Here is a 14,570-nt window from a genome sequence, read left to right on the forward strand (position 1 = left end):
GCCGCCACGAGGACGGTGTCAAGACCGCTCCAGCGGAGTGGCTCCCGGTGCTGTCCCTCATTGCCCCGCCCGCCATTCGCCGCAACGCGCTCCCGTCAGATGGAAAAAATCATGAGCAGCATCGCCTGTCCCCATTTGCAAAAACTTGGAAAACCCACCACAAAAGCGCTTAAAATCGCGGCGGCCATTCTGGGGAAACAGCAGCCAATATTCACACAGCTGGTGTCGACCCGCTGTCCCAGATGGATGGAATCGCAGGACGTGTGCAACATACAGAACCAACACCTCATCACTGACCCAACAGCAGAGGTCCCTGGCTCCGACCTCCCTCGGAGACAGCGGGCGGCGCTCAACCCAATCCGCACGGGGCACGGACGGTGCGGCCACCGGCTCCACCAGTGGAAGATGAGAGGCGACCCGAAGTGCGACTGTGGCCCTGAGTCCCAGACCATGGAACACATCACATCAACCTGCCCACTGAGATCTGTGGCGGGAGGCACCTCATTTCTCCACTCGGCATCTCGGGAGGTCATCGAATGGAGAGCCAAACTAGACAGCCCATCAGAAGCTTCTCCCGTCACACGAAACAACAACATAGTTTGAGGCAATTATGATATGGACAAGAGGTTTTGGTCCTTTTAACAAGCTAATTATTTTGCTTACCTTCTTACTTGTGCATGAACAATCATGGCATTAAATTGCATTTTTAGTAAAATTCCCTCAATTATTATTCCATTACTTTGGTATTAAAACGAACTCCTAATACTTTATTGCATTTAATCTGAAATTTATTAATTGTACATTGATTGGAACATAAAAATTGGAGCATGTTGGCCTGGAAACAATTTCTCTAATTTTTCACCGATCAATGGGGCTAAAACGCTTTGATTTCACAACCCAATATCATTATTTAGTCTCCTTTTCATCGCTGCCGGCCAGTCTCCATCACTCGTCCTTCACTCTATAGTCTGGGGGATTGAATGATCAATGTCATTGTCAATGGCATTCCGTCGTAGAGAGTGGAGCGCGTCACTGCCCTGTGGCTCTCAACTCTAACTGGAGGTTCGCAAACCAGAGGAAAGAGCTGGAGGGAGCAACAGTCTAACCCGGGCCACGAGCTCCGTCTCATCGGGAGTCTCAGGGCACAGCTCTTGGGGGCTCCTTTCATCGCTTCGAGTAATGATTACATTCATGCTTGCAGCGAGAATCTTTGGGCTTCACTTTGAAGCACTTGCCCAAGGCAACAAAATATTTTTGCAGATGTAAGCAGCGCCGTGTCCCTCTTTACTCTTCCACTAGAAAATTGATGAGGGCGGTCCTGGGAGACAGCACGGCTTTCTTGATGGCTCGGCCCTGTAGCTGCCTGATCCCCAGCTCACTCTGAAGGATCAGCTCTTGCACTCTCTCTGCGTCCTTGACCACTTGTTGCGGCATGCTCACTGAGCCACAGACTTTATTGTTGATCTGTCGGGGGAGAGAGAGATGGGGAAACAGCTGAGCGGCAGAATAGCTGAACAGGGCAACATTTGTCACTGACTTGTTTTACATCTGATCACCTTATATGCTCAGGTTCCTAATACCAGCCAACTGAACTCGGATCCCCAACGATACCCTTGGTATTGTACTAAAAACAGAAAATGCTGGAAACACTCAGCAGGTCAGGCAGCATCTGTGGAGAGAGAAACAGAGTTAACGTTTCAGGCCGCTGACCCTTCGTCAGAACTGGTTAAAGTTAGAGATGTAACAGGTTTTAAGCAATTTCAGGAACGGGGAAAGGGGGGAGGGGAGGAAAGAACAAAGGGAAGGTCTGTGATTGGGTGGAAGGCGGGAGAGATTAAATGACAAAAGAGACGATGGTGCGAGGCAAGAGGAGATGGTAATGGGACAAGTAAAGAAACAGAAGATGGGTCTAGAAGAGGTGTAAATGGGAATAGCAGAATCATCAACAGCTGCCATCTGGAAAAAATGGGGGCAGAAGTTATGATCTGTCTTCTAGACCCATCTTTTGTTTCTTTACTTGTCCCATTCCCATCTCCTTTTGCCTCGCACCATCATCCTGTTTGTCATTTAATCTCTCCGGCCTTCCACCCTATCACAGTCCTTCCCTTTGTTCTTTCCTCCCCTCCCCCCTTTCCCTGTTCCTGAAATTGCTTAAAACCTGTTACATCTCCAACTTTTCCCGGTTCTGACAAAAGGTCATCATGCTAGAATGTTGACTCGGTTTCTCTCTCCACGGACGCTGCCTGACCCGCTGGGTATTTCCAGCATTTTCTGATTATATCTCAGATTTCCAGCATCCGCAGTGTTTGGCTTTTGTCTTGGTATTGTACTCCTTTCCGATGCGGCTTATCTGTCTGCAGCCCCTCAAGTCGTCTCCGGAGCTTCTCCAACAGAGCTCCTGGGTTCCTTGGCCAACCTCCTGCCCAGCCCACATTAATCTGTTGCATTGCAGGTGTCCAGAAACTTTACTTGTCATCTGCAGGAGGATAGGTTGACAGCGATATGGAATTTATGAGTTAATCAGCGGCCACGGGACCTCTGAGGTCATGCTCGCCCTGACGCCTGAATTCTCCTGACACCGCAGCTGTACATTCTATTATTAAAACTACACGCAGATTCCGACAACACCACAGTAAATCCTGTTCTCCACCACACTTATATGTTGCAGTTGAGCAACAACAACTTGCATTTATACAGCACCTTTAATGTAGTAAGCTGTCCCAAGGCGCTTCTCCTGTGCTCGCTGGCCGACATTGGCTCCCGGTTAAGCAACGCCTCGATTTTAAAATTCTCAACCTTGTTTTCAAATCCCTCCAGGGCCTCACCCCTCCCTATCTCCGAAACCTCCTCCAGCCACCACCCCGCCACCCACCCCGAGATATCTGCGCTCCTCCAATTCTGGCCTCTGGAGCATCCCTGATTTTAATCGCTCCACCATTGGCGGCCGTGCCTTCAGCTGCCTGGGCCCTAAGCTCTGGAATTCCCTCCCTAAACCTCTCCGCCTCTCTTTTCTCCTTTAAGACGCTCCTTAAAACTGACCTCTTTGATCATCTGCCCTAATATCTCCTTATATGGTTTGGTGTCAAATTTTATTTGATAATTGCTCCTGTGAAACGCGTTGGGACATTGTTGTCGTTATCAAACAAAACAGACATATTATACACATTCGGATTCTCTTCCCACTCCCTCTCACAATCTTCTCCCCATCTGATGCTTGTTTCACGCTGGAAGACAGTTCCAACTCTGCTACTGTGCCAGTCCTCATTTGTGAATCAAGACAATGAACGTCAGATTATTCAACTTTGGGGAATCACAACCAAATCTGGTCCTGCCCTGAGCCAATGCAACCCATGCACACAGATCACAGCAGGAGTCAGCACGACTATCAGGAGTGAGGACACCAGGCTTGGTGCGAATCCTCCCCTCAATCCGGGTAACTCGCTGCCCCCCTGGCTGTGACCAGCTAACTCGGCGTAGGTTGAGGATTGAATTTAGATCTTCCGGGTCTGGACATGCGTTTACCTACAGAACTAACAAGGGGAGCGAACGAACGAGCGACAAGTGCCGCAATAATGTCACCACAACGGCAGCCCGAGGCAACCACAGCAAGTTGAAGGCAAGTTCTGCTCCGACACATAAACTTCACAAACATTAGCGCAGTACAAAATGCGAGGCTGGAGGCACGAGGCTGTGTGCGCGGCTGAGGTGACAGGGTTTGCGTTACATCTTTAAGTCTGGCATTGAATAGATATCCATTGATATGGATTTATGGGGCAAAGGTGGGTATATGGAGTTAGGTCACAGATCAGCCGTGATGTCACTGAATGGCGGAACAGGCACGAGATGCTGGATGGCCTCCTCCTGTTCCTATGTTTATATTGAGCCATGGTGAAAGGATTCGCAAATTTCATGTCTTCCCCGAAGATTTACTTTTGGCTTATTGGAGAAACCCTGGCTGGACTGAGTTTAAAATCCAGGGCTCCAGAAGATGGCTGCGGTCAACCTCATGGCCAAGGCCTGTAAGTTTCAGTTTGGGCTGACAAAGAAGGAACTTTCCAGAAATTAGAAGGCAGACAAACCTTCTGCATTTATGCATGAGAAGCAAACCAGTGGCATTCGGGCCTCTGATTAAAACCCATCAAGGCCGTTTGCACAGTCAATCAATATGTAATAGCTGCATTCAGACCTTTGTTAGAGGACATCAATACTGTTTGCAAATGATCAACTGGGCATTCAAGCTGGAATGGCCTCATCACGAAACCAATGGGACAAAGGGAAACACTTATGAGACGTTCAAAAACCGATTAACCGGCCATCAAGGTCGATGGGCCCAGATCAGTTTCCTTTGTATAAGCTTCAACACGTCCAGGTCAGACAAAGGAACAAGCTGATCTGGCGGGAGATAAGGACTCCCAGGAGGGGTATAACTAGTCCCTCGGGAAGCCATCTCTCTCTCTCTCTCTCTCTCTCCCGCCCTGCCTCCGGTGCCCTGCCGTATTATCAACCCAGCGAGAGGATCGTCGACGAAGAGCCCGTCCAGGGAAGTAGGACACCCGCAGTTACATTTGAATTACTGGGGTATTTCTGCTCTGGGGCGGTGAAAACGTAAAAACATCGACAGGCAACAGGGCACGGAGCAGGCGTTTCAACATCCTAGACTGGTGAGCATCAATTTTCTGGCCCATCACAAGACAACCTAGATAGGTGTAAAGGGTGGGAGTTAAGGGGATTGCTAAAATTGTCATTTTAGTCATTTTCCCTCGATGTGTCCGTTTCTCCTCCCCCGCTAAGTGTAATTGTGTTGCATCCATAGTGATTTTCTCTGTATAATAATTATTTCTCTATTTTAATAAACATTGGTTTTCTTTGCTTTGCACAAACCACTGGTCTCATTTGTCTATATCGCTACTCGTAAATAAGTCTGGTGCTCAGAACTAAAAAGGGGGAAGCGATTCGAACCGCACGGGGCTGGGGCAGCTCAGACACGACTGACTGGCCAGACACAAACCCCAAACCAAAACCCCCTACAATGGCTCATTATAAACTCTTGCCTCCGAGTCAGAAGGTTGTGTGTTCAAGTCCCCACTCCAGATACGAGCACAAAAATCTAGGCTCTCAGTGCAGTACTGAGGGAGCGTTGCACTGCCGGAGGTGCCGTCTTTCAGATGTGACGTTAAACTGCTCTCTCGGGTGGACGTAAAAGTTCCCATGGCACTATTTCGAAGAAGAGCAGGGGAGTTATCCCTGGTGTCCCGGGGCCAATATTTATCCCTCAACCAATATCACTAAAACCAGATTATCTGGTCATGATTACATTGCTGTTTGTGGGAGCTTGCTGTGCGAAACATTGGCTGCCGCGTTTCCCACTAAAGCGCTTTGGCACATCCGGTGGTCGTGAAAGGCGCTGTATAAATGCAAGTCTGTCTTTCTTTCTGTCTGATACACCGGAGTGTGAGATTTGAAAGTGTAAGGGGTGGCAAAGAGTTGATTATACTTTGCAGTCACTGGCCTGTGCGGCACTGAATCCCGCCACAGGGCGAACACGTCACTTACAAAAAACAACATTCTGGTGTCTGAGGGCTGGTTCACACCCACGACGTGGAATGTCAGGTGTGTTTCCAAATGAACAACATTATCCACTTTCAATAGTTTTGAGGGTTCACAGTAAAAGGGAACGTATAAATTCCCTGACAAGTTGAAACATGCGTAGATAATAGTCACACACAACTCCACCAGAATGTAGGCTCCCAGCCAGGCACAACACTCGAGAAGCAGACAGGATAGGGACCCGAGACAGTGAACATTATTATTTTTTAAACAAAGGGAGTGGGGGTGGTTGCTTTTAGCTTGAGAGCAGCCTTTGAAATGTTCAAGCTAGAACATCTTATCCAAAAATCACACTAACAATGCTGAAGAGCAGATTTGCGTAGAATGTAGAGCCAGTTGCACATTTTAAAGAGACAAAGTTCGTTTCAAAGTGCCGCCCACCTGCACAAAGCCGAAAATTCCTGTTTGATTCGAGGCAGCTAACCCGGTTAACGTCAGCCCAACCCCTTGCAGTGTGAAATATCCGACAACACCAAAAGCAGCCGAGACCTCTTAGATCTGTGTGAGCGAGGACACATCTCTGGCTGAGTTAGGTGGAAAGTCAAACTTTGGTACAACGATGGCACAGCTTTGAAGTGCGTTGATTAAGTGGGAGGAGCAACGTTCTAGAGTTAGACACACAGGTTTTATGACAACAGTAACTTTTTTGGGAGTCCAATTATTCTAGCCTTTTGTTCTTTCCGTGCTCATCAAGAAGAGCGATGTTTGTGAAGGGGGAATGGAAAATTTGGGTAGAGTAGGGTTACCGCATGCCCCCATTGAGAACAAAACTGAAGGGGGGGGGGGGGGGGAGTGGGGAGGAAAATAGAATCTACCTCCCTACCTTCCCCTGGCATCAGGGCTTCGTGGAGGGCAGGCACTTACCCCCTTCACTCAGAGACTCTGCCACCTGGCAGCCCGCCGAGGTAGTTTCCCTGCCTTTCACATAGGAGGATGGAGACGGGCTATCTCCCTCTGTCCACCTTTATCTTCTCTCATTCCCCTTCTTATTGCAAAGGGGTTGGAGTATAAGAGTAAGGAAGTCTGGCCACAGTTGTACAGGGCCTTGGTGAGACCACACCTGGAGTACAGTTTTGGTCTCCTTATTTAAGGAAGGATATACTTGCCTATGAGGAGAGATTGAGCATATCCTCTATGGAGTTTAGAAGAATGAGAGGTGATCTAATTGAAACATATAAGATTCTGAGGGGGATTGACAGGGTCGATGCTGAGAGGTTGTTTCCCCTGGCTGGAGAGTCTAGAACCAGGGGTCACAGTCTCAGGATAAGGGGTCGGCCATTTAGGACTGAGATGAGGAGGAATTTCTTCACTCAGAGGGTTGTGAATCTTTGGAATTCTCTGCCCCAGAGGGCTGTGGATGCTGAATCGTTGAGTATATTCAAGGCTGAGATCGATAGATTTTTGGACTCTAGGGGAATCGAGGGATATGGGGATCGGGCGGGAAAGTGGAGTTGAGGTCGAAGATCAGCCATGATCTTATTGAATGGCGGAGCAGGCTCGAGGGGCCGAGTGGCCGTCTCCTGCTCCTAATTCTTATGTTAGGTTCTCCTCTTCCCCCTCCATTCCTGGGTCCAATAATCACCCCACCCTCTAACCCTACTCGACCCAAATACTGCACTTGGCCTCGAGTCCCCTTGTGCAATACCACTGGAGACGGACGAGTAATATACGAAACATTTTGCGTGTTAACATGTACGTCATTTAAAGTGTCGCACTTGCTTCCTGCAACTCGTCACCTGCCAGTTTGTTGATTTGAAAGAGCCAAATTTTATTCAATCCATCATTTGAGTCAGGGGCCCTGATAATTAGCGGGGGCTCCCTACACAGCGGGAAAATCCTAAAGGGAATCTTGTTCCCGCAGCAAGAGAAGCGGAGCTGCTGCTGTGAGCAGAAGTTAGTTATGTGCTATTAAAAACTTTTAATATTTTTGAAAAAACGTTCAAGGAACGTAGTCTTGTCTGACTCGCAGCAGGTCAGAGGTGAGGGTGGAAATCAAAACTGAGTCGCTATCAGGCAGCTGGTAGTGTGGAACACAGCGCCACCTACCTTGGAGACCCAGACAGGAGGACTCCTTGGGAACGAAGTAAAGTTGGAATGTGTCAGACAGGCATAACGGGAATAGTGAACATAGCAGGATGGAAAAAGTACAACAGAGGAAACGCTGCAGGAAGGGTTTATACTCGAGTGTGCACGATGTGCAAGACTTGCTTCACACAGCGTCAGGTTCCACATGTACGCTGACGACACCCAGCTCTACCTCACCACCACCTCTCGCGACCCCTCCACTGTCTCTAAATTGTCAGACTGCTTGTCCAACATCCAGTACTAGACGAGTAGAAATTTCCTCCAACTAAAGACCGAAGTCATCATCTTCGGTCCCCGCCACAAACTCCGTTCCCCAGCCACCGACTCCATCCCTCTCCCCAGCAACTGTCTGAAGCTGAACCAGACTGTTCACAACCTTGGTGTCGTATTTGACCATGAAATGAGTTTCCGACCACATATCCGTGCCATAACTAAGACAGCCTATTTCCACCTCGGTAACATCTCTGCCCCTGCGCCTCAGCTCATCCGCTGCTGAAACCCTCATCCATGCCTTTGTTACCTCTAGACTTGACTATTCCAACGCACTCCTGGCTGGCCTCCCACATTCTACCCTACGTAAACTTGAGGTTGCCCAAAACTCAGCTGCCTGTGTCCTAACTCGCACCAAGTCCCGTTCGCCCATCACCCCCTGTGCTCGCTGACCTACACTGGCTCCCGGTTAAGCAACGCCTCAATTTTAAAACTCTCATCCTTGTTTTCAAATCCCTCCATGGCCTCGCCCTTCCCTATCTCTTTAACCATCTCCAGCCCCACAACCCCGCCCCCCCCACCCCGAGATATCTGCGCTCCTCTAATTCTGGCCTCTTGAGCATCCCCGATTATATAATCGCTCCACCATTGGCGGCCGTGCCTTCAGCTGCCTGGGCACCAAGCTCTGGAATTCCCTCCGTAAACCTCTCCACCTCTCTCTCCTCCTTTAAGACGCTCCTTAAAACCAACCTCTTTGACCAAGTTTTTGGTCACCTGCCCTAATTTCTCCTTATGTGGCTCGGTGTCAAATTTTGTTTGATAATCGCTCTTTGGGACATTTTACTATGTTAAAGGCGCTGGATAAATACAAACTGTTGTTGTTGTAACCATGATTAATCCTCCGTTCTCCTCTGCTGCTCTTACCCTGACGGTCATTTGCACGATGTCCGGCTGCTGCAGATACTTTGGGTCCAGGCTTGGCCACTGTTGAAACAGCACATCTGCGTCCCACCGATACTGAATGGCAAGCTTATTCTGGACACTGCAGAGACCTGTAACAGACAAGGACACTTTCATTTGTACATCAGTGGAAAAATTAAAATGTGGTTTCCCAAATGACTTGCAGCTGGTGGTGGTGCCTTGAAGGAAGCAATGTTTATCGGTCACGAGGGAGGAGTTCTTCACACCAAATTGTGCATGTTGCAGAATAATTTCCCCGTACCAGTTGGAAAACCACAGTGCACTTTGTGAACACAGACTGGGTTTTCAAGCTATAAGATGAGAGTATCACAGTATAGTTCTCCCTCAACAATATACAAAAAATCCTCTCATGCCAGACTCAGAATGGCGTGGCTGTAATACTGATTTTGCTTTCTGAATATTGAAATTACTCTAAATAATAAATCTAAGTTAACCAGGGCTCTTCAAGTCCCACTCCAGAGACTTGACTGATACTAGGCTGACGCTCCAGTGCAGTGCTGAGGGAGTGCTGCACTGTCGGAGGTGCCGTTTTTCGGATGAGACGTTAAACCGTCTACTCTCTCAGATGGACGTAAAAGATCCCATGGCACCATTTTGAAGAAGAGCAGGGGAGTTCTCCCCGGTGTCCTGGGGCCAATATTTATGCCTCAATCAACATTACTAAAAAGCAGATGATCTGGTCATTATCACATTGCTGTTTGTGAGAGCTTGCTGTGCGCTAATTGGGTCCCGCGTTTCCTACATTATTACAACAGTGACCACACTTCAAAAAGTACTTCATTGGCTGTAAAGCGCTTTGGGACGTGCGGTGGTCGTGAAAGGCGCTATAGAAATGCAAGTCTTTCTTTTCTTTTACCAAAACTGTGAAAAAAACTGATTTTATTGTTTAATATTGTGATACAAACATAATGGCAGAATCACGGTAGTACGCCAGACCCCCGGCTTCAGGAAGGAACAGTGTTTCCTTATCCTGTTAATGTTAGTGAAATTCCAAATAACAATCAAAGGTTAAACTTCGATATCATTGTTTGATGCACCCAAACTACACACACAAGTATAGCGATGACAGGGACATGTAAACATTGACTAATCCAAGGGTTAGGTTTATATATCTGTGGAAAACACGAACATCAATTTGCAATCCAGGCTCAGCCAAATTTAGGGGGTGAAAAGACTTGCATTTCTACAGTGCGTTTCACACCCTCAGGACAAGAATTAGGAGCAGGAGTCGGCCATTCGGCCCCTCGAGCCCGCTCCGCCACACGGCCCCTCGAGCCCGCTCCGCCACACGGCCCCTCCAGCCCGCTCCGCCACACGGCCCCTCCAGCCCGCTCCGCCACACGGCCCCTCCAGCCCGCTCCGCCACACGGCCCCTCCAGCCCGCTCCGCCACACGGCCCCTCCAGCCCGCTCCGCCACACGGCCCCTCCAGCCCGCTCCGCCACACGGCCCCTCCAGCCCGCTCCGCCACACGGCCCCTCCAGCCCGCTCCGCCACACGGCCCCTCCAGCCCGCTCCGCCACACGGCCCCTCCAGCCCGCTCCGCCACACGGCCCCTCCAGCCCGCTCCGCCACACGGCCCCTCCAGCCCGCTCCGCCACACGGCCCCTCCAGCCCGCTCCGCCACACGGCCCCTCCAGCCTGCTCCGCCACTCAATAAGATCATGGCTGATCATCGACCTCAACTCCACTTTCCCGCCCGATCTCCATATCTCTTGATTCCCTTAATATTCAAAAATCTATCGATCCCTGTCTTGAATATAGTCAACAACTGAGCCTCCACAGCCCTCTGGGGCAGAGAATTCCAAAGATTCATCACCCCCTGAGTGAAGAGATTTCTCATCATCTCAGTCCTAAATGGCCGACCCCTTATTCTGAGACTGTGACCAGTGGATGTGGTGTATTTGGATATTCAGAAGGCATTTGATAAGATGCCACACAAGAGGTTATTAAACAAAATTAGGGCTCATGGGATTGGGGGTAATATACTAGCATGGATTGAAGATTGGTTAACGGACAGAAAACAAAGAGTAGGAATAAGCGGGTCATTTTCGGGTTGGCAGACTGTAACTAGTGGGGTACTGCAAGGATCAGTGCTTGGGCCTCAGCTATTCACAATCTACATCAATGATTTGGATGAGGGGACCAAATGTAATATATCCAAGTTTGCTGATGATACAAAGCTAGGTGGGAATGTAAGTTGTGAGGAGGATGCAAAGAGGCTTCAAGGGGATATAGACAGGCTAAGTGAGTGGGCAAGAACATGGTAAATGGAATATAATGTGGAGAAATGTGAAGTTATCCACTTTGGTAGGAAAAATAGAAAATCAGAGTATTTTTTAAACGGTGAGAGATTGGGAAATGTTGGTGTTCAGAGGGACCTGGGTGTCCTTGTACACGAATCACTGAAAGTTAACATGCAGGTATAGCAAGCAATTAGGAAAGCAAATGGTATGTTGGCCTTTATTACAAGAGGATTTGAGTATAAGAGTAAAGACATCTTACTGCAATTATATAGGGCCCTGGTGAGACCACACCTGGTTGTAACTAGCAGAATAGATAAGGGGGAACCAGTGGATGTGGTGTATTTGGATATTCAGAAGGCATTTGATAAGATGCCACACAAGAGGTTATTAAACAAAATTAGGGCTCATAGAATTGGGAGTAATATACTAGCATGGAATGGCAAAAATCATACTGCATGAAAGATGGGGGCAGGGATTATTATCTGAAATTGTTGAACTCAATGTTGAGTCCGGCAGGCTGTAAAGTGCCCAATCGAAAGATGAGGTGCTGTTCCTCGAGCTTACGTTGAGCTTCATTGGAACAATGTAAGAGGCCGAGGACAGAGAGATCAGAGTGGGAGTGAAGTGGAGAATTAAAGTGACAGGCGACCGGAAGCTCAGGGTGACCCGTACGGACTGAACGGAGGTGTTCCGCAAAGCGGTCGCCCAATCTGCGTTTGGTCTCCCCAATGTAGAGGAGACCGCACCGTGAGCAGTGAATACAGTATATTAAATTGCAAGAAGTACAAGTAAATCACTGTTTCACCTGGAAGGGGTGTTTGGGGCCCTGGACAGTGGGAAGGGAGGAGGTAAAAGGGCAGGTGTTGCATCACGGGAAGGTGCCAGGCGAAGGAGAAGGGCTGTTAGGGGTGATTGAGGAGTGGACCAGGGTGTCGCGGAGGGAGCGGTCCCTTCGGAATGCTGAAAGGGGAGGTGAGGGGAAGATGTGTTTGGTGGTGGGATCACGTTGGAGGTGGCGGAAATGGCGGAGGATGATCTGTTGAATGTGGAGGCTGGTGGGGTGAAAGGTGAGGACAAGGGGAACCCTATCGTGGTTCCGGGAGGGAGGGGAAGGGGTGAGAGCAGAAGTGCGGGAAATGGAACGGACACGGTCAAGGGCCGTGTCAAGCACAGTAGAGGGGAATCCTCGGTTGAAGAAAAAGGAAGACACGTTGGTATGGAAGGTGGCATCGTCAGAACAGACGCGGCGGAGACGGAGAAACTGGGAGAATGGAATAGAGTCCTTACAGGAAGCGGGGTGGGAGGAAGTGTAGTCCAGGTAGCTCTCTTGTTAATTTCTCTTGTTAGCCACGGTTGGACCATTTTTCCCCGTGATGTTTTTATTCCTTAAGGGAATGTATAGTCGTTGCGAATTATGAATTATTTCTTTAAATGTTTGCCATTTCTTTTCTACTGTCATATCTTTTAATCTAGTTTCCCAACCTACCTCAGCCAACTCGCCGCTCATACCTAGGTAGTTTGCTCAGGACGTCCTAAAGCGCTTTACAGCCAATGAAGTACTTTTATTTTTGAAGTGTAGTCACTGTCGTAACACAGGAAACGCGGCAGTCAATTTGCGCATAGCAAGCTCCCACAAACAGATAAATGACCAGGTAATCTGATTTTTAGTGATGTTGATTGAGAGATAAATATTGGCCCCAGGACACCGGGGAGAACTCCCCTGCTCTTCTGCGAAATTGTGCCATGGGATCTTTTACATCCACCTGAGAGAGCGTCTCATCCAAAAGACGGCACCTCCGACAGTGCTGCACTCCCTCAGCACTGCACTGGAGTGTCAGCCTATATTTTTGTGCTCAAGTCTCTGGAGTGGGACTTGAGCCCACAACCTTCTGACTCAGCGGAGAGAGGGCTAACCACTGAGCCACAGCTGACAAAAGAGGAAAGAGGACTTGATTTGATTCAAGCAAGAACATCGAACTGCTGGCCAGAATGAGCTCAGCTGTACGGCTGTGTAAAATGGAAACGGTAAGAAACGGAGAGGGGGCTTGGCAGGGTAAATGCAGAGAGGATGTTTCCCCTCGTGGGGGAATCTAGAACTAGGGGGCATAGTCTCAGAATAAGGGGGCACCCATTTAAAACGGAGATGAGGAGGAATTTCTTCTCTCAGAGGGTCGTGAATCTTTGGAATTCTCTTCCCCAGAGAGCTGTGGAGGCGGAGTCATTGAATATATTGAAGGCGGAGATTGACAGATTTTTGAAAAACAAGTGAGTCAAGGGTTATGGGGAGTGGGCAGGAAAGTGGAGTTGAGGCCAAGATCAGATCGGCCACGATCTTATTGAATGGTGGAGCAGGCTCGAGGGGCCGAATGGCCGACTCCTGCTCTAAAGGAGTTATGTTCTAAAGGAGAAACATGTTCATCTGAATGATTATATAATGTCAACACGGCTCCTTTATATTGAACAGCCACTTCCTGAAATAGTGCTGGCGCAATAGGAAATTTGCACAAGTGGCAGATTCTTTTTTAATTTGTTCACGGGATGTGGGCAACACTGGCAAGGTAGTGTTATTGCCCCAAGGGTTATTGAGAGTCAACAACATAGTGTTGACCGGAGTGGGTGGGGATGGCAGGTCCTCACAGCAGAGAGAGAGGGATTGACTGGATGGATATTCCCCCTGGCTGGAGAGTCTGAAACCAGGGGCCACAGTCTCAGGATAAGGGCTCGGCCATTTAGGACTGAGATGAGGAGAAATTTTCACTCGGAGGGTGGTGAATCTTTGGAATTCTCTACCCCAGAGGGCTGTGGAGGCTCAGTCGTTGGGTATATTCAAGGCTGAGATCGATAGATTTTTGGACTCTCGGGGAATCGAGGGATATGGGGATCGGGCGGGAAGGTGGAGTTGAGGTCGAAGATCAGCCATGATCTTATTAGATGGCGGAGCAGGCTCGAGGGGCCGAATGGTCGACTCCTGCTCCTAATTATTTTTAGAACCTTAGTGAACCATTCGGATTTTTACGGTGATCATGGTCGGATTTGAACTGGATTATGGTACTAGTCCAGTATCACAGCCATGAGGCTACAGTACAGGCTCGAGTCTTTTTTTCTCAGGAATTTTTTCACAACCTTGTACAATCAGTTGCTTCTACAAAGTTCTGGACACATTCATTGGGTCCCCCAGTCTTGTTGCGGTAGAAACCCCCAAATATTATAAGTGGTTTGAAAAGGCAATTGGACGCATTCCTGGGGAAAGAAATGATCGAGCGAAGAGAATTGGCGCATGCATAAAATCTCAAAGTTCAGTCATTCACTGCTCCGACACTGGCTACGCTGTCTGGTCCCCCCCCCGCCACCCCACCCCACCAAGAGCCGGCAATCTGTGAAATCTCGTAAATCAGGGAAACCGACGCAAACTTCGGCTCTTCCGCACTAACTACGCTGTTAA

The 14,570-nt window shown here is 48.8% G+C and overlaps 1 protein-coding gene across 3 annotated transcripts in view; it reads right to left on the minus strand.

The window, feature by feature from the left end:
* Nucleotides 1-766: 766 nt before the first annotated feature.
* The window catches only part of lars2 (leucyl-tRNA synthetase 2, mitochondrial), a 144,061-nt gene continuing 130,257 nt past the window's right edge, over nt 767-14,570 (minus strand). For 2 of the 3 annotated variants that reach the window (XM_085989298.1, XM_085989297.1), the window contains exons 20-21: nt 8,827-8,954; nt 767-1,464 (exon numbers count right to left, since the gene is read on the minus strand). In XM_085989298.1, the coding sequence (XP_085845424.1) occupies nt 1,285-1,464; nt 8,827-8,954 (308 nt within the window). In that variant the 3' untranslated portion in view covers nt 767-1,284. The remainder of the gene's footprint in view (nt 1,465-8,826; nt 8,955-14,570) is intronic. The other variant, XM_085989299.1, reaches the window with a different exon arrangement.

Source organism: Somniosus microcephalus, chromosome 5, assembly GCF_052327205.1.
Source record: "Somniosus microcephalus isolate GS21.2 chromosome 5, FLI_Smic_1.0, whole genome shotgun sequence".
NCBI lineage: Eukaryota > Metazoa > Chordata > Chondrichthyes > Squaliformes > Somniosidae > Somniosus > Somniosus microcephalus.